The sequence below is a fragment of the Apodemus sylvaticus genome, chromosome 13 (genome assembly GCF_947179515.1).
Source record: "Apodemus sylvaticus chromosome 13, mApoSyl1.1, whole genome shotgun sequence".
Taxonomy (NCBI): Eukaryota; Metazoa; Chordata; class Mammalia; order Rodentia; family Muridae; genus Apodemus; species Apodemus sylvaticus.
In genome coordinates this window covers 29543063-29567111 of record NC_067484.1, presented here as the reverse complement: position 1 = coordinate 29567111, position 24049 = coordinate 29543063, and the positions used below count along the sequence as shown (strand labels likewise).

General features: G+C 41.5%; 1 protein-coding gene across 10 annotated transcripts in view; it reads left to right on the top strand.

Moving 5' to 3' along the window:
* Cep192 (centrosomal protein 192) overlaps positions 1–23581 on the top strand; it is an 87454-nt gene extending 63873 nt beyond the window's left edge. For 5 of the 10 annotated variants that reach the window (XM_052155885.1, XM_052155892.1, XM_052155891.1 and 2 more), the window contains 11 exons: positions 1668–1858; positions 2301–2424; positions 4319–4424; positions 5160–5367; positions 8197–8276; positions 9251–9346; positions 14425–14544; positions 15004–15125; positions 17189–17318; positions 17727–17785; positions 23149–23581. In XM_052155885.1, coding sequence (XP_052011845.1) covers positions 1668–1858; positions 2301–2424; positions 4319–4424; positions 5160–5367; positions 8197–8276; positions 9251–9346; positions 14425–14544; positions 15004–15125; positions 17189–17318; positions 17727–17785; positions 23149–23287 — 1375 coding nt within the window. In that variant the 3' untranslated portion in view covers positions 23288–23581. Of the gene's footprint in view, positions 1–1667; positions 1859–2300; positions 2425–4318; positions 4425–5159; positions 5368–8196; positions 8277–9250; positions 9347–14424; positions 14545–15003; positions 15126–17188; positions 17319–17726; positions 17786–23148 lie in introns of those variants that run through there. The other 5 variants (XM_052155893.1, XM_052155889.1, XM_052155888.1 and 2 more) reach the window with 4 other exon arrangements.
* Positions 23582–24049: the final 468 nt, after the last annotated feature.

Below are 24049 nucleotides of genomic sequence, written 5' to 3'. Positions count from 1 at the left end.
GAGACTCACCTGCCTCTGCCTCCTGGCTGCTGGGATTAGAAGCGTATCAGCAGTAGCAATGTTTCAATCACTTGGTTAAAACAGTGTCTCTGGTTCTCCACTACAAAATCACTATCTTTGAACAAATATTCAGATATGATAAATTAGTTTGTTGTAACATTTTTTTACATCTGGAATTGTTGCCTGAAAGAATTGTCAGGGAGGATTTCATGTTATTCCTATCAGGTAACCAAAGGTATTCCTTTTTCCATGTCTATGTTTATTAGTTGGCTGTCCACTGTAAAGAAGAGACTTTGCTATGTCCTAAGAGCAGGGTGGTTGGTAGAGTCATTGTGACCTTTTCTCCCATCTCACTCTGGTTCATTGTCTTTTGATGGATCTTCCATCAGTCCTCAGGTATTTTCTTAGCTCACCATCACAGCAAGATACTCAGGGTTTATCTGACATACCCTTGCCCGGCTTTACATTGCTCATTTCTCTTAGAAGTTCCATTTTTTAGAGAGTGGCATTGTAAATCTGGGAATAACACTGCATGTGCTCGTGCTGTTGTGGTGGAAAAGCTAAGAAATGCATGGGTTCATGCAGACATCCACATTTCTATATGTCAGACAAAGCAAACATGAGTTTGTGTCAGTGCCTTCAATTCCTATCTATCACTATAGTATATCCTTCCCACAATTACATATTTTTCTTTAACCCCATTATCCTCTTTTGCCTTAAGGTTTCACTCAGTCTTCCAATCTCCAAATAAGAGGAAGTGGGGGTTCCCCTCTTATTTTCTGTTTGGTGTTGTTTGGAAATAGAGCTGGGTTCCATGTGTCAGGAAGAGTTTTGATATTGCACAATAAAACTTCAATCATGATTTGAACCTTCATGATTACAAGGCTTACTAGAGAATAAAGAGTCTTCCGAGGCTGTGTTAACATTTTTCCAGAAGATTTTGCTATTTTAATGGATTTTGTCACTGCATGAAACCAGTTATCAATGTACAGCTGTAGATACCTTAAAATGTAATTTGGTTTTTCTTTTTTCTCTTTCCTTCCCTCCTTCCTTCTCTCTCTTTCTTCTTTTTTTCTTCTTTCTTTGACAAAGTCTGACTGTGGTTCTTTATTTAACAAGTCTGACTGTAGTTCTTGCTGGTATCCCATGTGGGCCTCTTCCATTGAGAATTACCTGTCAGTGCCCCAGAGTGTTGGGATTAAGGCGTGTACCACTATGCTTAGTGTATTTGGTTTTTCTTTCTATTTGGCCATTTTCCAGTAAAACTTTTAAGAGATTTAAGATACAGAAATCAGGCAGGAAAATAAGGAAAATATGGAAATCACTAAATAGTTTAAGTTACACATGTGCTCTGTAGCTTACACTGTTTGTTTGTTTTGTTTTGTTTTTTTAATTCTCTGTCTTGTCTCCTGTGACACTAGGGTCAAATCCTAGGGCATTGTCTTACTTGTTTCAGAGCTACACCCTAGGCCTGATAGAGCACTTTCAAGTGTATAAAAACATGGAGACTTTGTATTTACTGAAATATATGTGGTATATCATACCCTTTTACTCCTGTCATAATTTTTTATTTTATGAAGCATTGATATAAACATGTGAAACAAACAGATTTGTTAATATTTTTAATGTATCTTTCTTACTTTTCGACTTTTAACTAATTTCCCCAGTGAATCTGGAACTTCCGGGAAACAAAGCGGCAATGTCTTTTTGGATGTCTTGCCAGTTAAAGGCCCTCAGGGTCCATCTTTTCTCTCACAAACTTCCCACCCTGCTCAGGACACACCAACCCCTGAAGAGAAGTGGGCTGTCCATCCGGAACACTTGATTCTGATAGCTCCTTCTTCTTGTGAGTATCTTGGTAAGAACTTCTCAGAAGAGCATTTTGGAATGCGGTCTACATCGCTGTATCTGTTGCTCACTTTAGACTGGCTCCCACCTCTGACACCTGACAACTGGTTGTTGCTCTACCTAAGGAGCTCTACTTGCTGCTTATTGACTTAACATTGATACTGTGGGTTCAGAGTAGGAAAACACATGTGTGTTTCCCACAGTGAAATCAGGGCATTGAAATGAGAGCATTGTCAAGTTTATAGTCCCTCTAACCTGGTTTAATGTAGCCAGTGTCTTTCTAGTTCCCAGGTTATCAGAAAGACCTTCATTAACACAGACTCAATTCCTACAATTGAACTGTTGAGAAAAGTAAAACTATTATATAAGTGCATTTACTCAGGACTCACTATTACTAATATGTATCTTTTTCATTATTCCTAAATGCAATTAATATTTATCTGATACAATAGGTGATTTGGCAAAAACTGGATGTTTCCAGATTATAAATAATTCTGTTACTTTACTGAAATTTGAGCTGTACTGGCCAGCACATTGTCTAACAGTCACGCCACAACATGGATTTATCATGCCAGAGTAAGTATGTTTTTTCTTTTCTTCTGTGTTTTATTCAAATGCCATCATGGAGGCTTTTTAGTTTAGTTTAGTTTTTTGGGGGACAAGGTTTTTCATTGTAGGCCTAGCTGTCATTTGCTCTGTAGATGAGACTGGTCTTGAACTGAGAGATCTTCTAGCCTCAAACTCAGAGATCTCCCTGCCTCTGCCTCAGAGTCTTTGGAATAAAGGTGCGCACCACCATGCCCAGATTTTTGGAGACCTTTTAAAATCATGTATTAATTACATATAATGAGTATAAAACATTTTATATGCATATTAACATACATGTATTTTGATTGTATTTCCCTTCTGTTCCCACTGATTCCTTTCCTTGTCCCAGCTGAAGGACCAACTCACCTCATATAACCTTGTTCTGGGTTAATGTATGGCTCTGTCATAAGAGCTCTTGCCTAGCAGCTACAAGGACTTACTTTCTGTTCCCAGCACTGCACAAATAAGCAAATAAAGTTATTCAATAGAAGTTTGCTTTGTGCCAACAAATTACACATGTGATTTTTGTAACACACAGAATCACCACTTTTAGTGGAGTAGATCATACACATAGCTAGTAGGGTACTCTGATGTGGTAAAGAGACATGATTGATAAGGAACAGAGACCCTGGAATATATGATATCAAAGTGTTTCTGACACACTACTCTGCTAACGAATTCAGAATGTAGGGAGTAAAAGCAGGTATGTGATGGGCTGGCAGTCTCTATAGAGCCTGGCTGCTCTGCCTCCTGTGCCCTTGCTTGACATGTGCATTCCATTCTGTTTGCTTGCTTGCTTGCTTTGTTGTTGTATTTTTTTGAAGACATTTTTCAGCCAGAACTTTCTTACTTGTAAATGTCTAAGCCACAGCCTAGCATATACTTTTCTACATAATCTGTCCTAAGATGGAGTCTATTAAAGAGTAGCCTTTCCTACTCGGGTACTCTCTGTACACAGCCTGATGTGGACAAAGTGAAAACCGTAGCTCTGAAGCTTTCTGGGGATTTTATCTGGTTAGCATAGTTCTCTCCCGTGTAAGGGGCTCAGTATTTGTAAATAATAGCATTGCAGAAGAACAACATAGAGTTCATTTACATTTGCAAAATTATGACTGCATATTTGTGGAGTTTTGGGACTAATGCTCTGAACTACTGTAAGGACAGGGTACCCAGAGTATCCATGGAGTAAAGCAGTCAGCTCAGTTTGTACTGAATGCTTATCACATGCAGCAGACCTTTGCCACCAGTGAGGAAAAAGAATGGGGGTGGTAAAACAGTTATTTTACAAATGACCTTGGTGCCCCATGTATTCGATATTAGCAATGGAAATAATTTTGCCATGCTATTTTGACACATGTGATTTTTCATAGACATAAGTCTGATCTTTACATTTAAACTTATATTAGCGTACATGGTCCTGGAAGAGAAATTGAGAACAGAGATCAATAACTGGATTATTAACACACACACACACACACAGACACACACACATACCCTTTCACCTACATTTTCTTTCAGTTTACTTGAAAGTTGGCTCAGGGTTTGTGTAGTATGAATTTGTCTAGAGTTGATTCTGAGATAGTATTTCTGTTCAGTGGTTTGTATTCCAGTGAGTTTTCCTTTGGGCTGAGGATTTGTGCCAATATGCTTTCTGTTTGTCATTGTTGGGTATTGAGGGCAGAAGAACTGTGTCAGGAAATTAAGGAGAGAAAAAAAACACATTCTCTGTGGTTTTTGTTGTTGTTGTTGTTTTTGTTTGTTTGCTTGTTTTTATTCCCTAGCCACAGGAAATGGTTATTGGCAGAACATTATTTCTAACTTTTGTCATTAATAATATAAAAGTGAAGAATATTCTCAGTGTTCATTATTTTTTTTTTTAAAGGAGTAAAATACAAATTCTTGTAAGTCCTAATTTTTCTGTGTCTACAAAAGAGTCAATGTTCCCATGGACTGGTTTGATCTACATACACTGTGATAACGGACAGAAGGTATGTCTCTTTGCTTTTCTGAACAGTGTTCCTTTTATTTTGTAGTTTCAGGTTCAGAATCCTTATTAAGTTGTACATTTCAAAAATCAAATGAAACCCAGGTAGGCATTCTGACTCAGAGCACTTACAGTACAGAATTTTGCCCTTTGTGATCTGAACTGTTTTCTTGGGAGACTAGTGATAGACAGTAAGGGCCTGACAACTATTTGCTTTAAAATCAAAAAGGAAGGAAGGAGAGAGGAGGAGTTGGCTCAGTGGGTAAAGTATTTGCCTTCTAAGTGTCAGACCTGAGTTCAGAGCTTAAGAACCTAGGAAAAGCCAGACACAGGAGTCGGCATCTGCTTATCCCCAGGAGCCCACGGGGGTAGGAGGTGCAGGCAGGAGAGCCCTGGAGGGCCAGCTGCATCGTACACAGACACAGACAAGAGGCCTGACGTAAAGCAAGGGGGATGATACTCAAGATTATCCCGACTGTCACATGAGTGCTAAGGCACATATATGTGTGCACTTACACATACATAGCACATGCATGCAGGGATAGTAGAAGGAAGGAAGGGAGGAGAAGAAAGGCTACTGCTGAGAGCAGAAATAGAACCAGAGTCTGAATAAGCTTTAATTTCTAAATTCCTCAATGTTTTATTTGTTTGGAATTTCTTTACCATAATTTAAATCACAGAATGTGTGTCTTTTAAACTAGTAGCTACTTCTGTGTCTTACTCATTTGGCTCATTTCAGAAAATTGTAAAAGTTCAAATTCGAGAAGATTTGACTCAAGAACCTTTACCTCATTTGCCCTCCTCCTGCACATTGGGAATTCTTGCCCCAGCACCTGAGCCTTCTATTCATCATTTGACAAAACCAATATCAAAACCACCTTCCACAAAAGTTGAAATTAGAAGCAAGACAGTGGTTTTTCCTCCAACAGAACCTGGTAAAACCTCAGGTATGGTCAGTGGGTTACAGTGTTACAGAGTCAGGTGGGTCAGATGGCATTGGATGCATGCAGTCTGGTACTTGGTTTTTAGTTATTTTTTCTTTTGTTTTGTTTTTAGTATTCAATTGTTTTTATATGCTAGGGATCAAAGCCAGGGCATCACACATGCTTTCCTTCTGAACTATACTTTTTGCCCCTTCTGTTGAAAGGTCACCTTGAGTTAATAAGTACAAATTTTATTCCTATTTAAGAAGAACATCATGGAGCCATTGGCAGTCATTTCAATAATGGAAACACAGTCTTAAAATCTGAAGCTCAGACTCTAATAACTGTGTATTTAGGTTTCATTAGATGGTAATTACTATCCTGTTCCAACCAGATCTCTGACCCAGTAGTTGAAGAAATGAGATGACTGTCTTAGTTAGGGATTTATTGCTGTGAAGAGACACCATAATCACAGAGACAAAGGAAAATGTGGTTCTGAGTTCTGCCTCTCCTCTTGGGGTGTCCAGACATCTGTTACACTGGCTGGGAGAGGACTTGACAAGTCTGGAATGGGTAGGAGCTGATGTCCGTTTTCCTTCTGGATCCTGGAGGGGTGAATCAGAGTCTAATATAAACAGGATCCCTGGAGCTAATGCTACAGAAACAGGGAGAGAGAGAAGACCTTCTCTGAAGATCTTAATATTACAGTTCTTTTAGGCAAAGGCCTTCTCCAGTGAGTTTCAATGAAACAACTGAGATGATCTTAGCTTTTAGATATACTTTTATTCAGGGCAGCCTTATACACACACCTTTATTCAGGATGAACTAAAGGTTATATAGTTTGGGGAAAAGGTGAGAATAGCTACGGTGGGCAAAGGTCAGTGACTAAAGGCTAAGGCTACCGAGATGCTTCATTAGCATGGGGAAGAATTCCAGGTGTGGGGCTATGTGACTGACTACTTGTGATCACCTGGTTGGGGATGTCCGTTATGTGCTCTGAGGCAGGCACAGAAACGAAGTTAATTCCATTCTTGCTGATCTCAGGCTGAGATTTAAATCTCAGGTTTTTGAGATTTTTGTGGTTTGAACATGCTCTACCTTGCTAGTTTCATGCTAGTTTCTATGGTGGTACAGCCTACGTGCCCCACAGGAAAACATTTAATTGGGGTTGGCTTATAGTTCCGAGGTTTAGTCCTTTTATGCCATGGCAGAAAGTTTGATGACACATAGTCAGACGTAATGCTGGAGAGGTAGCTGAGAGTTCTCCATCCAAATCAGTGGGCTGCATAAAGAGAGAGAGTGTTACTTTCTGGGCCTGGCTTGGGCTTCTGAAACACCAGAGCTAACCTTCCCCTCCCCCCCCATGACACACCTCCTCCAACAAGGCCACATCTACTTCAGCAAGGCCATACCTCCTCCAACAAGGCCACACCTTTCTAATAGTGCCACTCCCTATGAACTTATAGGGGCCATTTTTATTCAGACTACCACAGTGGGTTGGACCCTCATTGTTTTTTAGGTTCTTAAGAGGCTACATACACCACTGTTTCCCCATGTGTTAAGGGACTGTTGTAACCATCACTGAGGGCGGATTCACTCAGTCATGTGCTCATTTATGTATATTAAGCAATAAACCTGGTCTTTCCCAACTAGTAGGTACTCTTTAGTTAATATTCCTCCAAAGTCCTCACATAATTTCTTTTTTATCTTTGTCTCTTTCTTCTCCTTGCAGACCCTTGCTAAATGAACAATATTATTTGGGTGTCAGAGAAAGGACTCTGGTCCCTGTCTCCCTGAGACGTATGGTACCTTCCACTGACTTCGTTGTCTTTGCAGTCCTCTGCTGTGTGTACTGCTTACCCGTGGAGCTCACCCTACTCTCACTCGTAGCTCAGGACCTGTTTTCTGCTCCAGAGATTTTAGTCTTTCCAACCTTGGTGACATCCCCACTCAATGGCCACATCCTTCATGCCCTCTCCATTCAGCTCAGGTCCCTCTTTTCTTAGACTCCTTGAATCCTGAGGCCTATCCATGTAGCAACAGCCTTCCCCCAATTCTTTGATTTTGATTTTCTTTGCCTTCCTGTTAAGCCATGGTTTAACTTAGCTGTCTGGCCACTTGTGTCCCCACTCCAGCATCAGGACATTGCTGGGCAAACAGGTTCATAGTCCCAAATGCTCTTTACTGTGTTCTCTCCAGCAGCCTGTGTCCCAGTTGTTCTAAGTCATCTCACTTTCTTCAACTCCTGACTTGTTTCACACATAGAGAAGAAGTCATTAGACTAAATAAAGTTTGTCATCATAGACACCTTCTGCTTAAATCTAGGCCCATCTAGTCTGCTTTTTCAGGACTCTTCCTGTCCCTGTCCTTTGCCTGGCCTTCTGTTTCTCCTCTGTGAGCTCCTTTCAGTGCTACTCCTGTAACCCAGGTTCTAGAGTTTGCACCTGAGCTCTGAGTCCACTGATGCCCTGTGTCCTGCTATCACCTAGTCCTTCCCCTTCCCTGTGGTTTCCCTGGGTACTGGCCTGTAAACTGTGACTGGTGCTTGCTGAGTGCTCATGTGATGAGTTCGTAGAGGTGTTGGACCCAGGACAAAATCTGCTTCTTCTCTAGTCTGACCATGAGAATCATTGACACATGTCCTTGTCCATTAGAATCTTGCTTTCATGTTTCAGCCCTTCAATATCTTTGCATTGTGCTTTTGAAAAAAGTCTAGAAACAGGATATCTGACACATCTGATTCTTTAGAAAATTCTGTAGTTTCCACTGGACTGTAAGGTCATGAACTTTGTCACAGAACTGCTTGCCACTAATCTCTCAAAGTCAAGGGGTACATTTTTCTTTTCTTTTCAGAAAACTATCTGGAACTGGAGAATTGTGGCCCCACAGATGTAAAGTGGCACCTGTCATCTTTTGCTCCCCCATATGTTAAGGTCAGTCATCTAACTGTTAAGATTCTGAGCTGTTTCAGACCCTGAATGCAAGTGCAGGTTGCATCTTGGCTGTGTGTGCCGCCAGATCATTCACTTGTGTTTTTCTGTAGGCAGGGATGATATAGCCCTAGTCTTTCACCAGATAATTCCGAGAGTCAACTTGGAAAATGTATTTAAGAATGCAAAAGTGCTTACTCCATTTAATTTTCCTAGTCCTGATTTTTGTCTGAAATAATCTAATTTAAGAAATGTTCAGGGTTTTATTGAACCTGCGTGCACACATTGCTTCCTTCTATGTGCACTGTGCTCCGTGCTCACTTGTTGGTATGTCTGTCATGTGTCAGCCCATGGGAACTGCTGCAGGTGGGGTGGGACACTGCTGGTGCTTGTCCCCGTGCACCTGCTGTGTAGCTTTTCCAGTGCTACTGCCCAAAGAGAACCGCTTGTCATTTTTATGGCTCAGTATTTTGTGACACTGTTTGTTGTTGTTTTTTTGGTTTTTGAGGTTTTTTTTCTTTTTTAAAACAAGAGTTCTATGTAACCTTGCCTGGCCTAGAACTATGTAGACTAGACTGGCCTTAAATTCATACAGATCCTCCTGCCTCTGCTCCTAAGTGCTCAAAGGTGTGCACTGCTCTGTCTGCCTGTTACACAGTTGAGGTAGACAGTTCCTGGATATATTGCAATAATGTTTAGCTCTGCAGTAGATACTCTGTACATTCAGTAGGTGCTGGGGTCTTTGGGGCAGACAATCATTTGACATAAATAGCATCAGTGTAATGTCATGTACAGAGCTCATCTGGCCAGGAGGCTCTTTCTTAGGAATGTACTGTGTGTTCCAGATCCACTTTTTGTCCTGTTCCCCCATAACTGTAAGAATAATGGGATCTCTGATTAGTTTATTGGATATGGTTTTTATAATCTGAATAATAATTAAATAGCCATGTAATTTTTTTTAAATTATTATTTTCCAGGGAGTTGATGAAACTGAAGATGTTTTTAGAGCTACTTACACAGCATTCAGGTGTTCTCCCATTTCTGGCACACTAGAAGGCCATGGAATCCAAAAGGTGAGTTTTGGAATTTTATAGACAACTGGTAAGAGCATCATCATTGATGGTACTAAATCTATTTTGAGGTTAATAGAAAATTGCATAGTTAATAGAAAAGTTGATATTGGCATAAACCAGGATGTGGGAAGATGGTACCAGGAATGTTATGTATTATATCACAAAATAAGCCGGAAAAGGGTGTGTGTGTGTGTGTGTCTTGGTGGAGTCTTCTCCTTTTAGGTTTCAGTATTTCTGAGACTAAGCATTTACTTTCTGATTGTGTGCTCCTATCCAACCTTCTTTTACTTCTCTGTGTTCATACACTACTGTTTCCTGTTAATTTTGTTTTAAGTTGACAGAGCTGTCCTAAAGTTCCCAAAGATGCATCCACAGGGATCCACAGTAATGGAAAGAACATGAAAAGAGCCCTGCGGGGAGGACTCATAGTCCTCAGTTTCAAACCTCAAAGCACTGTCCAAACCTGGTGACTAGGGCACACGGTGGCAGAGAACTCAGCCCTCATGTCTGTGCTCAGCTGATATTCTTAATTAGTAAACTGAGACAAAGTGGAGAAATCAGCAAATGGCAGTTGGATGACATGATCTGCCCAGGTCAGACATGAGCTCACTGGTCGCCACAGCAGTAGTTACTTTGCTCATTGCAGCCACAAAACACCCGACGAGTAGCAGCAGCCTGAGGGCTGGACGGGTGTGTTGGTTCACAGTTTGAGGGGACCCAGCCCTTTATGGAGGACTCCCCGTTGCCTCACTTCTTAGCAGAATGAGAAGCACAGGGTGGACAGGAAGTGGGCTGAGCTATAACACGTCAAGGCTTATTCCCAGGGATCCATTGCCTTCAGGTAGACTCCAAGTACCTAAAGGTTCCAGAGCCTTCTAAGACAGCACCACCAGCCGGGCACCAGTGTGCAAACGTGAGACAGATGGACATTACACATGCAAACCGCCCTTAGAAGATAGGTACAGCAAGTCTTCATATGACACCAATAAAGGTGTCAAAGAAGGGTGAGTTGTTAACAGTAATACTTACGCATCCAAACAACTCCATCCATAAAATAAAAAGATTCTCAAGGTGGAAGAAATATTTGAAAACCATGTATTTGACAGAGGACTTGCCTTTAGAATATATAACATTTAACTTAGACAAATGATTCAATTTCTAAAATGAGTCAAGGATTCAAATAGATGTTTCTCAATTAATTCGAAATGCTTAGAATTGTTAGTCATTAGTAAAATGCAATCATAATCAGAAATGGACTGTCACTTGTTAATCTACTAAAATGTTTAAGATATCTTAAAAAACAAAAATAAAAAAGCGATAGTTTTACTAAGCATATAGAAACTAGAATTCTTATGTGTTGCTGTTGGGAATGTATTATAATATGGTGTGGTCATAGAAGTTAAGTTTGACAGTTCTTAAACATATAATTTCAGTATGCCTTAGCAATTCTACTTCTGGATCTATACTTGTGAATAACCTCAAATGGCTGCTGGGCATAGTTGCACATACTTTTAATCCCAACATTTGGAGGCAGAAATGGGCGGATCTAAATTTGAGGCAGCCTGTTCTATAGTGAGTTCCAAGGCAAGCGGGCCTGCTGCCTTGGTCACTTCTCTACTGCTGTGATAAGACACCGTGACCAAAACAACTTAGGGGTTTGTTTAGGGCTTACAAAGGGTTAGAGTCCATAACTATCATGGCAGGGAGCGTGGCAGTAGGCAGTCAGCCATGATGCTGCAGCAGTAGCTGAGCTTGACCGTTTGAGGCACAGCATGAGGTGCTGAAAGCTAACTGGGTGGACTTGGATTTTCACTGTTACAGCCCTGCTGTGAGTGTGTGAGGTCAGCTGTCCTGTCCTGTCCTGAGGACAGTTTTGGTTTCATCCTCTGAGCTCTCTGTTCCCAGATGGTCTCTGAGCTTAGGCAGGGTAGTTGTACAGATGTCACATTTGTGATGGGGAACTCCCTTGATTCTTGTCCCTGCACTTGGACCGTTTGTGAGTTTCTACATTAACCACCATGCACTGTCCAAAGAAGCTTCTCTCTGTACTCTCTGTGGGTAGTCTCATTCATTCATGTGTGTGTGTGTGTGTGTGTATTTTTTGTATGTATGTATGTTTATTTAGAAATGTAAGCTCCATGTTGTTTTTATTTTTTAATGTCATGTGACTTTTCCTAGTGAAATGTGAGCAGATACACTTTCCCTCTGGATATGACACTGACAATAAACCAAAGAAACAAACCCACCCATTTAGCCTGGTGAATTGGGAGTTACTAAATAGGAATATAGGGTAAATCCTGGGGAGTTGCCTGATTGAAAAGTGTCAGTAGTGTGCAATAATCTTTTGAAGTATTGGTCAGTGTGATATAAAGGCTGACTTAGGTAGTAAGTGTGGAGGTTTTCAGGATGTGTATTGAGTGTGTGATGGACAGTAATGCCAGGGTCCCCCCCCCCCCTTTGTTTTACATTGAGTTTAATTTTTAAAGAGGCCTGACATTTCCTGGTTCTAGACAAATTGCCTGCTTTATACCTGAGTAGGATGTTACTGTTACTGTTTTCACGCTTACGCCCCCTCTGCTTCAGTAAGTGTTAATTTCCTGGACTGGGACTGGGTGTTCTCATCTGGGTCTGTTCTGTTGTTCCCTCTAAGCTCTCAGCCTCCGGGGCACTGTCTCTACACTGTCGGGCAGGAATGGGTACACGCTCACATGAGGCTTGCATGTGTTCGTGTTTGTTAGCTCAGACTCAGATACTGACTCATCGGTGATCACTGTTGTTAACTCTAGTTTCTTTGGTTAAGACAGCTTTTAAACACTGACTTTATAAAGTACTACTTTAAAATATTGTCACATTGTTATCATAGTGAGATGGCAAGTTTTCTTGTCCCAAGATATCCAAGAATGGAGTGGGCAGACAATGGAGGGAAAATGGCAGGGCCTTTATTTGCCACATGGGAGCAACAACTTAAATAGGAAAGTAGAGGACAGTGCTGTGCCCTACACAGGTGCCAGCTCAGAGACAATCAGCAAGTGTTACAGCTTGAAGCCTTCAGAGTGTCTCGGGGTGCTAACCAAGAGCAGTTCCTTGTAGAGCGAGTCTGTAGAAAATAGGTTATAGCAGCCTCTTGTCTTTCTGACAGACCTTAAAGGCTATAGACAGGTGCAGAAATGGGTTCCTGTTTGCATCTTGGGGGTTGGGGTAAGAATAAATTCCCCTACTTACAGCTGTAGGTTGACTCCTTGAGGGCAGAACATTAGGAGTTCCAGTGAGTTCCTTACTTGAAGCAGAAGCTGCCACTGTGGCAAGCTACCAATGGGTCTGTCTTGAAGGTCATCCTCTATCCTGGCTACACAGCAGGCTGAGTGGATTCCGACTGGGAGCCAGAATCTACGGTTTTCTTCCCCTTCAGACAGTCTAACCCATATCTGTCTCTCTCAAGCTCTCCTTTCGCATCAAACCCAGGAGGGGCAAGAGAGCTTAGTAACACTCAAGGGCATACTCAACTAGGTCAGTAGGCCCCATTCTCTGCCATGGAAGTGGAGGGAAGCAGATATTTATCTGTTCAAAGGGGACCCCAAGTTTTTCTCAGCTGTGGGTGGCTAATGACCTTTGCGGAGAGGGGCTGCTCCTCCATACTCCCCCAGGAGCAGGTAGACATTCACTCATTGGGGGCTGCAGCCTGTTTCCCCACTTCACTTGCACTCGGGGCTCCAGCCAGCTTTCGTTTAGTGGGGTTTTGCTTCATCCTAGTCACCACGGCAACGACACTGGGACTGTTCACATATAAGGCTATCAAACAGAGCCTATTGCTTTGGGGGGGGTGTTGGGGGAGATTCTTACATGGCTTCAGTAGCAGCTGGGTTTTTTGTTTTGTTTTGTTTTGTTTTGTTTTGTTTGTTTTGTGCTTCATTTCCCTTGCTGCCTCAGCAGCTGCAGGGAAATAAATGCCTGACTGTTAGAAAGTGGTGCTCTGTTGGGTGGTTGCTGGGGCCCATCAAGTCAGTTGTGACTATAGGCTGCAGTTGGACACTGTTTGTATGAGAAGCAAGGGTTTCGTGGTTGCTGCTGTAAAGGTTCAGTTGTCTTCACACCTACGTTTCTTGGGCCCTGGATACTGCTACAGACCAGTGATTACTGTTGGGAGTTTTTCTCCTGTTGTCACTAACCAGAATTACTACTGGGGGCCCTTTAGCCCTGTTGTCCTTTGTACATGTGCAGACTGTATGTAGCTAAGCAGTGTGAGCATGGCAGCTAGTTGTGACTAGATCCTGATGGCTTACTGTATGTGCTATTACAGTTTAGCGCCATGTGCATTATTGGGCTGGTGACCCTCACCTTCCTCTGTTCTCTTGTCTCACTGAGAAGGCCTCATTAGTGAGATTGAAAGAGGAGATTGTTTTCCTGGTGGGATTTTCTCCAGGATATGTGTGACACAGCTCTAGTATTAGAAAAACCCCATTCCTCCATAAAAGCATATACTGTACATTTGAGGGAAATGTTATATGAAGTTTTAACAGAAATATATTTTAGATATGTCATACTAGTGATAAAATTTTCCAAATCCTTTTAAAATTATTAGATTATGTGTATCAATTTTTTTACTCATGTATATCTGTATACCACATAATTCAGTGCCTGAGGGCCAGAAGAGGGCACTGAATTCCTTAGAACTAGAGCTATAAATGGTTGTAAGCCATCACGTGGGTGCTGGGATTCAAACCTGGGTTCTCTAGAAGAACAGCCTGTGCTTTTTTTTTTTTTTTTCCCGGAGACAGGGTTTCTCTTTGTAGCCCTGGCTGTCCTGGAACTCACTTTGTAGACCAGGCTGGCCTCGAACACAGAAATTCGCCTGCCTCTGCCTCCCAAGTGCTGGGATTAAAGGCATGAGCCACCACTGCCCAGCCAGCCTGTGCTCTTAACCACCAAGCCATCTCTCTAGCCCTCAAATCAAATTTTTTCAGATGGAAAACTAGCCAGTGTAAATACATTTGTTACTTTACTTGATTCACACTAAACTTTGAATTCCTAATCTGTGTGTAGAGTTGGGGCCTATATGTCTTGCCTTATGTGTTTTGTAGGTCTCTATCATGTTTCTGCCCAGAGACAGAGGAAATTATGCCCAGTTTTGGGATGTAGAGTGCCACCCTGCTAAAGAACCTCACATGAAACATACATTGAGATTCCAGCTCTCTGGGCAGGTGAGTATTTTCCTGAATACAGTAAGCGAGTGTGTATATAATAAAACCCTAAATGAAAAAAAATCTCAAAATATACAATTTCCTGATATGGTTTCACTTTCACTAATATGTTGTGTAGCCTCATGATTCTTGTCAGGCTTTATTAGTTGATGTCTTTGCAGTCTGCATTAGCCTCTATTGTCTAAACTCCACATAAACTATGTTTGACCTAACTAAGTTGCTAAGTGTATGTATATGTCTGGGCATTTGCATTGGGGGTAACAAAACTAAACAGTATACAGAACAGAGTTTGTAGTTCAAAGGATTTAAAAATAATCATGTCTTTACACTCTTTTTTTTTTCCTTCTTTTTTTTTAAATAATGGAATTCACATGAGGAAATGTCTTTGTGCTTTCTGGAGTATTCTCCTTTTCTCCTCCCACTTTGTGTGTGTGTGTGTTTCTTTTCCCCCTCATACAGAGCATCAGGGCAGAGAATGATCCTGAAGAGTCATGCTCCTCCAGAGATACCCTCATTAAAGTAGATGCCGCAGTCATGTCCCGGAGGTGTGCTATGTCTGAGACCACTGCTCACAAGCCTGGGTGTGTACACTGTGTCTACCTTGAGAGTTTCTGTGCATGTTGGTGAGAAATCGGTGTAGCACTAACATACCTTTGTTCTTACAAGAGTCACTTCCATTCTTCACCGAGATAGTATCTCTCCTCTGAAAAGTTCTAATGTATCCTTTTGAAGTAAAGTTTATTCTGTTCTGGCTTCTGTTTCATAGGATGGATTTTGCTTTAGCTTCATGAGCATGCACATCTTTGTGTCTGAGGTCTTTCAACATTCCACTTCCTGTGATTCATTAGTGCTATTGAGCATACAGTTTATTCTTTTGTATTGTTTCGCATTCCATTTATGAATGATATTTTTCCATTGACATTTGGGTATCCTATTGTTTTGGATTACTGTGAAACTAAAGTACTATGATCATCATTTTATGTACATTTCTTTTTGTGGGGGCATTGAGACAGGGTTTCATTATGTAGGTCTGGTCGTCCTTGATCTAACAGAGCTGCATCTGCCTCAGCCTACCAAGTGCAGACTACTACGCCTGTCTTTCATGTGCATTTTGGAGAATCTACCCCAAATTGCTGGATCACATGATAAGCATATGTTAACTTTAAAACAAGTTGGCAAATAGTTTTCCCAAAATGGATGTACTGTTTTATATTTCTGTAAGAAGAGTATGAAAGTAGATTCTGGGGCTGGAAAGATGGCTCAGCAGTTAAGAACACTTGCTGCTTTTGCAGGAGACTGGAGTATAGTTCCCAGTTCCCTTGTTGGGCGGTTACAATTGCTTGTAAATGTCAGCTCCAAAGGATTATCAGTCCAGTGCTCTCCTCTGGCCTCCGCGTGTACTGCATACACAGGTTCTTGCACATATCTAGACATATACATATGCACACAAATAAAAACAAATCCTTAAAGTAGGGTTTTTTTTTGTTTGTTTGTTTCTTTGTAAGTGGGACAGGCATGTGCAGATTGAAAGTACATGATCATCATTTTTTTAAGAGTCATGTTATTTTTATTTGATGAGTATGTGTGTTGTGTGAAGTATATATCACTTAAGTGCAGGTGTTCTTGGAGTCCAGAATAAGGCATCAGATCCCTTAGAACTGGAGTCACACAGTTAGTTGTGAACTACCATGTTCTCTCTGAAAACAATCTTGCCAGAGCAAGAAGTATTCTTAACTACTGAGCTATCTCTCCAGCCCTGAAAGTATATTCTTAACATTTTTAAAAGTAGATTTTTATATCATTAATTGATACTGTTCTAATGGTAATATTTATCATAATCAATGAAAATCTTATGATAGATAAATAATTAAGCCTAATTTTTTTCTGGAATAAGATTTTTAGAAGAAGGTCTACTAAAACCCACTAAGTTTAATATATAAATTTGGTTATCTGTCTTCTAATGCTTGCAATAATGTATTTTGTTTTAAAGAAATAGAACTCTTTATAAAGAGCATCCTCTTTCTGCTGTCCTTAATCTGTTCCTCTCATATTCTTTGAGGTCAGATGATGCTCAGAGATGCTAAAGTTGAGGTTGGTGGATTGCCCGAGTCTCCCTCCGCAGTTTTCAAATGGAAGGCCCTGACAGGCCCGCCTTTACACTGGTAGATTTGATCATAAGCCCTGAAAAATACTGAGGAAGTAAACAGGGAATATGACAAACAGCTGCCTGAGGTGAATGTCAGGTTAGCAGTTTTGAAGTGGAGTCTAGAGAGTGGTTAGGAGCAGATTGGCAGGTGAGTATATAGAATTGGGGCTGAAACAGGCAGCACCCCCATTTCCTCTTGAAAGGCCAAGGTTCTCAGCGAGGTCAGCATCTATGCACAACTCAGAACAGCCCATGGAGATATGATTGGTCCAGGTGACAAGAACTGAAGCAAAAATGGGAAAGATGTCACCTTCACAGTGCCCCTGCCCCAGCCCACCTGCAGAGCCTCCCTGTGGCCTCATCCACATGGATTAGATAAGCCCCAAAACAAGAAGAGTCTGTGAGCTGAATCGGAAGCTGCACTGCAGTATATATATAGTACATGGAAACACTTTAGTTACAGACTCCTTGATTGTCTTTGTAAACCTCTTCTCAAAGCAGGCAGCTTGACCTGAGTCATCGTGGAGTGTATGCCCCAAAGGATGTCTACATGTTCTTGCCAACCAAACTTGGGGAATCCAGGACACTGAAAGTCAATTTGCGAAATAATTCTTTTTTTACTCATGTGGTAAGTTGAAAATGTTATGTGGGATTCAAAAAATTATTTTCTTAATGATTAGAGATATATTTTGCATATTTCAGTTGTTATACATTTTAAAAAATGCTTTAATGCTGCTTTCTGTATTTGAAAAGAAATTTATTTGCAAATTGTCTTTAATTTGAAAATCAAATTTAAAATTTTTAACTTCTTTTCCTTATATCTTCTGCTACACAGTACATTTCTAGATAACATTTACATTAATCAAAATAGAGAAAATTTGTGTTAAAACTCTTTAATGTGTTTTTGTTACATAAGTCTCTAATTTTTTTCCTGAACCTAAATTTACTCAGTGTATCTTTAAAGCAAAGCCAAGTTTCATGTATGACAAATTCCAAATTTTCCTACTGTTACAATGTATTCCCTTTTAATTTCCAGCTGAAGTTTTTGAGCCCCAGAGAGCCTTTCCACATCAAACACTCCAAGTACTCTCTGAGGTAAGTTTAGGGAGAATTGCTGTTCTTCTGAGAGGGTGGAGGACAGGAGAAATCTTCTCTTTGAAGCTTCCTTTCTGCTTTGGCGACACAGTGAGGGGCGTCCTGCTCACTTGTCACAATTAGCCAAGCAGTCTAAGAATTCTGCTTAGGGTGTGTCAGTACTCTCTGTGGGTCACTTGACAGTGTGGCCCCACAGGGCCGCAGGCTTTGAGCCAGTGCTAGTCCCCTTTGCTCACTTGTGTCCACAGCAGACATAGCTTTCCTGCTCCGTGCTGCTTTCCCCAGTCAGGACCGAGATTACCAGTTTATTTTCACTCATTGAGCCAGGAATTCTGCAGTGAATTAGGGACATGCTTATTGTTATGTTTCCCAGTTGTCTTCCGTCAGGCACCACTGGGTGTTCTTAAGTCTAGACTCTGTGTTCTTTGTACTCAGAAGCTAATGATTGTTGTTTTGTTATTTGTTTTGTTTTTGAGTCATTACAGGTATAAGCCAGACAATGACCAGGTTAAGACACATTTTGGGGGTAGGGCCACAGAATTCAGTCTGTGGTTGGTATAGAATCAGTTATCTTTGTGACACTATGCATTTGTTAAATATTGACACCTAAATTCAAATGTAATTTTTTGACAATTGAAATGTCAGATTATTTCATATGTTTTGCTTCATCTCAATTTTTTTAAAGATTTATTTATTTATTTTATGTGACTACACTGCCACTCTCTTCAAACACATCAGAAGAAGGCACCAGATACCATTAGAGATGGTTTTGAGCCACTATGTGGTTGCTGGGAATCAAACTCAGGATCTCTAGAAGAGCAGTCAATGCTCTTAACCACTGAGCCATCTCTCCAGCCCCTCATCTCAATTTTTAACAAGATATAGTTCATCTGTTTGGAGCTGCCTGGATTTAGTCACTGTCTTAGTCAGGGTTTCTATTCCTGCACAAACATCATGACCAAGAAGCAAGTTGGGGAGGAAAGGGTTTATTCAGCTTACACTTCCACACAGCTGTTCATCACCAAAGGAAGTCAGGACTGGAACTCAAGCAGGTCAGGAAGCCGTAGCTGATGCAGAAGCCTTGGAGGGATGTTACTTACTGGCTTGCTTCCCCTGGCTTGCTCAGCCCCCCCCCCCTCTCTCAGTATAGTCTTTATTTACATTTCAAATGATTTCTCCCTTCCTGATCCCCCCTCCCCGAAAGTCCCATAAGCCCCTTTCCCCTCCCCCTGTTCCTCAATCAACCCCTTCCTACTTCCCTATTCTGGTATTCCCCTATGCTGCTGCACTGAGCCTTTCCAGGGCCAGGGGTCTCTCCTTCCTTCTTCTTGGGCATCATTTGATATGTGAATTGTTTCTTGGGTATTCTGAGCTTCTAGGTTAATATCCCCTTATCAGTGAGTGCATACCATGTGTGTTCTTTTGTGTTTGGGTCACCTCACTCAGGATGACATTCTCCAGTTCCACCCACTTACCTAAGAATTTCATGAATTCATTGCTTTTAATAGTTGAGTATTATTCCATAGTGTAAAACCACATTTTCTGTATCCATTCTTCTATTGAGGGACATCTGGGTTCTTTACAGCTTCTGGCTATTATAAATAGGGCTGATATGTGGAGCGTGTGTCTTTATTACATGCTGGGGAATCCTCTGGGTATATGCCCAGGAGTGGTATAGCGGGGTCCTCTGGTAGTATAATGCCCAGTATTCTGAGGAACCGCCAGACTGATTTCCAGAGTGGTTGTACCAACTTGCAACCCTACAATGGAGTAGAGGAGTGTTCCTCTTTCTCCACATCTTCGCCAGCACCAATTTTCTCCTGAGTTTTTGACCTTAGCCATTTGACTGGTGTGAGACCACCAGCCCAGGGATGGCCCCACCCACAAGGGGCTAGGCTCTTCCCACTCGATTTTTTGAGAAAATGCCCCACAGCTGGATCTCATGGAGGCATTTCTGTCAACTGAAGCTCTCTTCTCTGTGGTAACTCCAGCTTGTGTCAAATTGACACACAAAACCAGCCAGTACAGTCACCATTTTGCTGCTTCTTGTAGATTCTTACAGATTGCACTATAACAGTCCCAGTAGAAAATGGGAACTTATTTCCATATAAATTATGTATATAATGTATATATATGTATAATAACAGATATAGTTATATATATGTTATACATATATACATTATATACACAATATATACATATGTGTATATATACATACATATATACATACATGTACACACACATATGTTTGTTTGTTTGAAATAACATTTTACTCAGTTTCCAAAAGATGACTCAGCAGTTAAGAGTATTAGCTGCTTGCTCTTGCAGATATCTTGAGTTCAATTCCCAGAAACCACATGGTGTGTCTGAAGATGCTACAGTGTACTCAAATAAATGAAATAATATTTTTAAAAAACCGTTTAGAAAGTGCAGACAGGGCCAGGTGATGGTGTTGCACACCTGTAATCCCAGCACTCTGGGAGGCAGAGGCAGGCGGATTTCTGAGTTGGAGGCCAGCCTGGTCTACAGAGTGAGTTCCAGGACAGGACAGCCAGGGCTACACAGAGAAACCCTGTCTCGGGAAAAACAAAAAAAAGAAAAAAAACAAATCCAAGAAAGTGCAGACAGTTATGGTGGCACACACCTGCAGTTTCTGCACCCTGAGAGCTGGAGCACTTGGAAGCTGTCTTGGACTCCACGATAAAACTCTGTCCTTTAAAAAGAAAGGTCTCATTGTTACACAGGTAAAAGTAAACATTATTATTGACATGAGTTTGTGGACTTCTTGCCCTAAAGCTAGAGAATGTTGTCTTAAGGTTGAACCCTACTTTTGTGTACAACCTGGGTGTTTTAGTTAATTTTCTTTGAAAAAAAATGAAAAAATTGCTAATGAAAAAGCAACCTAAGAAAGAAGAGCCTATTTCATCTCTGTGTGTCCCGCTGTGGTGGGAAGGTCAGCGGCAGGACTGTGAGGTAGCTGGTCACATTGCAGCTGCAGTCAGGAGCCACACGCAGGAGCCGTGCTGCTGTTCCGGGTGCTTGCCTCTCCTGCAGCCCAGGACCAGCCCAGGGATTGGTGCTGTGTGAGTCTTGTTCACGGGCTTCGTCTCTTCAGCCATTTCTAGATCTTGTCTGGTTGACAGTGTTAGCCATCACTTCAGATCACAGTTATGCATCTAAAGAAACTTAGACTCACAAAAGAGTATATCTTTCTTTGTTTTGATTTTTTTTTAATTTTTTTTGTTTTTTTTTTTTGATTTTGGTTTTTTTGAGACGTTTTGATTTTTAAAGGTTGATTTTATTTTTAATCATGTGTATGTGGAGGCAGGGGTTCACCACATGTGAAAATAAGCAGACAATCTTTCAGTAGCTAGTTTTTTCCTGCTTTCTAAAAAGATTTATTTATATTTTCTCGGTATGAATCCTTGCTTGCATGTATCTATGTGTAATCTGTGTGCCTGGTACCAGCTAATCCGCAAGAGGGCATCAGGTCCTGTGGGAGTGGTGCAGGAGCAGCCAGTGCTCTTAACCTCTGAGCCATCTTTCCAGCCTGGGGGTGCTTTTCTGCAGCTGAAAGCTAGTACTGTTTCATTAGGAAACATTAGTTACAATGCTTAGTAACAAAACTAACACTCAGATATGTTAGTAAGAGAGTATGCCACTTCTGATCACCAAACTTCAGATCCCATGCCTCTGAGGAGGGTAGGGTCCATTGCCATAAGGGAGTCTGGAAAGCTACTGACTTTGACTTGGCGTGATTACACCAGACATTGTTGACTACATGTGGGCAGGCTGTGCATAAAGTATAGAAAGATCATTCGCTATAGCCACAAAGTATATCCAGGGACAGTTTTATGGACAAGACACACCTCTGCTAATATTGATCTTTAACATAGACCTTTTTTGCCAGTCCTTATAATCTAAAAAATAAAGCTTCAAGAAAAATTTTTTATTCAGAAACAAACTTACACAGTAATGTTGATTAGAAGGGGAGCGGTTTTAACTATTTTACACTATAGTTTGGTGCCTGGATTAAGTAAAGCCAGGATTTTTTAAATTAACTAATAAGTATTTTTTATTGGATATTTTCTTTATTTACATTTCAAATGTTATCCCTTTCCTGGTTTCCCCTCCAGAAACCCCCTGTCCCAGCCCCCTTCCCCTGACTCTGTGCTCCTGCCTTCCTGCCTTGGCATTCCCCTACACTGGGGCATTGAACAACCGCAGGCCCAAGGGCTGCTCCTCCTACTGATGTCCAACAAGGCCATCTTCTGCCACATATGTGGCCGGAACCATGGGTCCCTCCATGTGTACTCTTTGGTTTGTGATCCAGTCCCTAAGTCCCTGGGAGCTGCTGGGGGTGGGGGCGGTGTGCGGGATTCTGGCCGGGTGCTCCCCCCCATGGGGCTGCAAACCCCCTCAGCTCCTTAAGTTCCTTCTCCATTTCCTCCATTGGGGACCCCATGCTCAGTCCAATGGTTGACTACAAGTATCTGTCTCTGTATTTGTCAGGCTCTGGCAGAGCCTCGCAGGAGACAGCCATATCAAGTTTCCATCAGCAAGGTCTTCCTGGCATCCACAATAGTGTCCGGGTTTGGTGACTGTATATGGGATAGATCCCCAGGTGGGGCAGTCTCTGGATGGCCTTTGCTTCAGTCTCTGTTCCACACTTTGTCTCCACATTTCCTCCTGTGAATACTTTGTTACCCCTTCTAAGAAGAACTGAAGCATCCACACTTTGGTCTTCCTCCTTGGAAATCCAGGATTTTTATATAAGTAGATGTGTAGGTAGTGACTTAAGTTTGTATATGGGTGCAGAGAAGCAAAATATTTCTCTTTCCTATTTTAATTGGCTAGCCCTAGTTAGAGTTCCAATATTCTGTTAATCTAATTGGTATATTTTGTTCCATGTTTCATTTTGTTTGTTTTGGGGCTTGGGTATGTAGCTCTGTTGGGGAGTGTGCTTATCTTTATATGATTGAAGTCCTGGCTTCTATAACTTCTCACAAAACTCTAGCATGGGTAGGAGTTGTAGGTAAGGAGAGTTAAAATTCTGGGTCTTTGTCAGCCATACAGCATGTTGGAGAGCGGCTGGAACTACATGAAACCCCTGCTTCAGGAAAACAAAAAGAGGGTGGGGATTAAACCACACACCTCAGGGTGCGAGGCAGACACACCAGAGCTGAGTCTCCTTGACTTGAGATTTTCCTTTCCTTTTGTTAGCATCTTGCTTACTGTTAGTGTTAAAGAATTTAGAAGTGGAATTCAGTGGTTCTTGGATCAAGCCTGTGCTGTGCCAGCTTTGTGCTGGAACAGACAGCTGATGGCTGCTGTCACTGTACGTCTTCCCATGTCCTCCACAGGGCCCGACACTATATCCACATCCCAGTGCACTTCAGACCAGAGGCAGTGGGCAGATTTGAAGCTTTACTTGTGATCCAGACAGATGAAGGCAAGAGTATTGCTGTGCGACTAATTGGTGAATCCCTTGGAAAAAGTTAACTAGAATACATGTTGTGTAAATGACCTGCTTATATTTTGGCAATCTCATTTTTCTACACCAAAATTATGCTGTTGTATATATTTTGTATGATAAATTCAATGTGTATAAATTATAGATTTGTTTTATAAAGAATTTATTCCTGAAGCCCTCACTAAATATCATGTATCTCGCTCATAGTATTAACATTTACAGGGGAGAATATTCTATTTTTACATTGATTATGACATTCTGAATAAATATGGCATATGTTTTAATGTGGTATGTTTACAAATAAAGTTGATATTTAAACTGAACTTGTCTTTTTATGTGTTGCCACATTATAAAAATGAGAATATTGCTTTATCCTCCTAATTATTCCCAAGAACAGGCCTCGGAGTCTGTAATGATTTCTTCTGTATTATACAGCTTCTGTCTGTGAGCTGGTTGTTGAGATAGTCTTCATATTCTTTGTGGAGATGGTAGGAAAGCTTACTTGTTTCCTGTTCACTGTATTTGCTCCTGGGCCCAGTGTGGACCTTTGCAGTCATGCACTTGCTGCAGGACAAGGCCAATTCTGTGGCCTTCAATGGGGCTGGGAGGGGCCGGGAGGGGTCAAGGAACCAGGCCTGTGAGGTCAGATGACAGCAGCTACCCAGGAGGTACCTGGGGAGTGGCTGCTTTCTGGCTGGTCTCTGGTGTATTTCCTGAGCCACTGGCCTAGCCAGCAGCCTCTGGGCTGGCTCTTGGCTGGAACAAGCCCACAGGTATTGCTACCGTTGTGG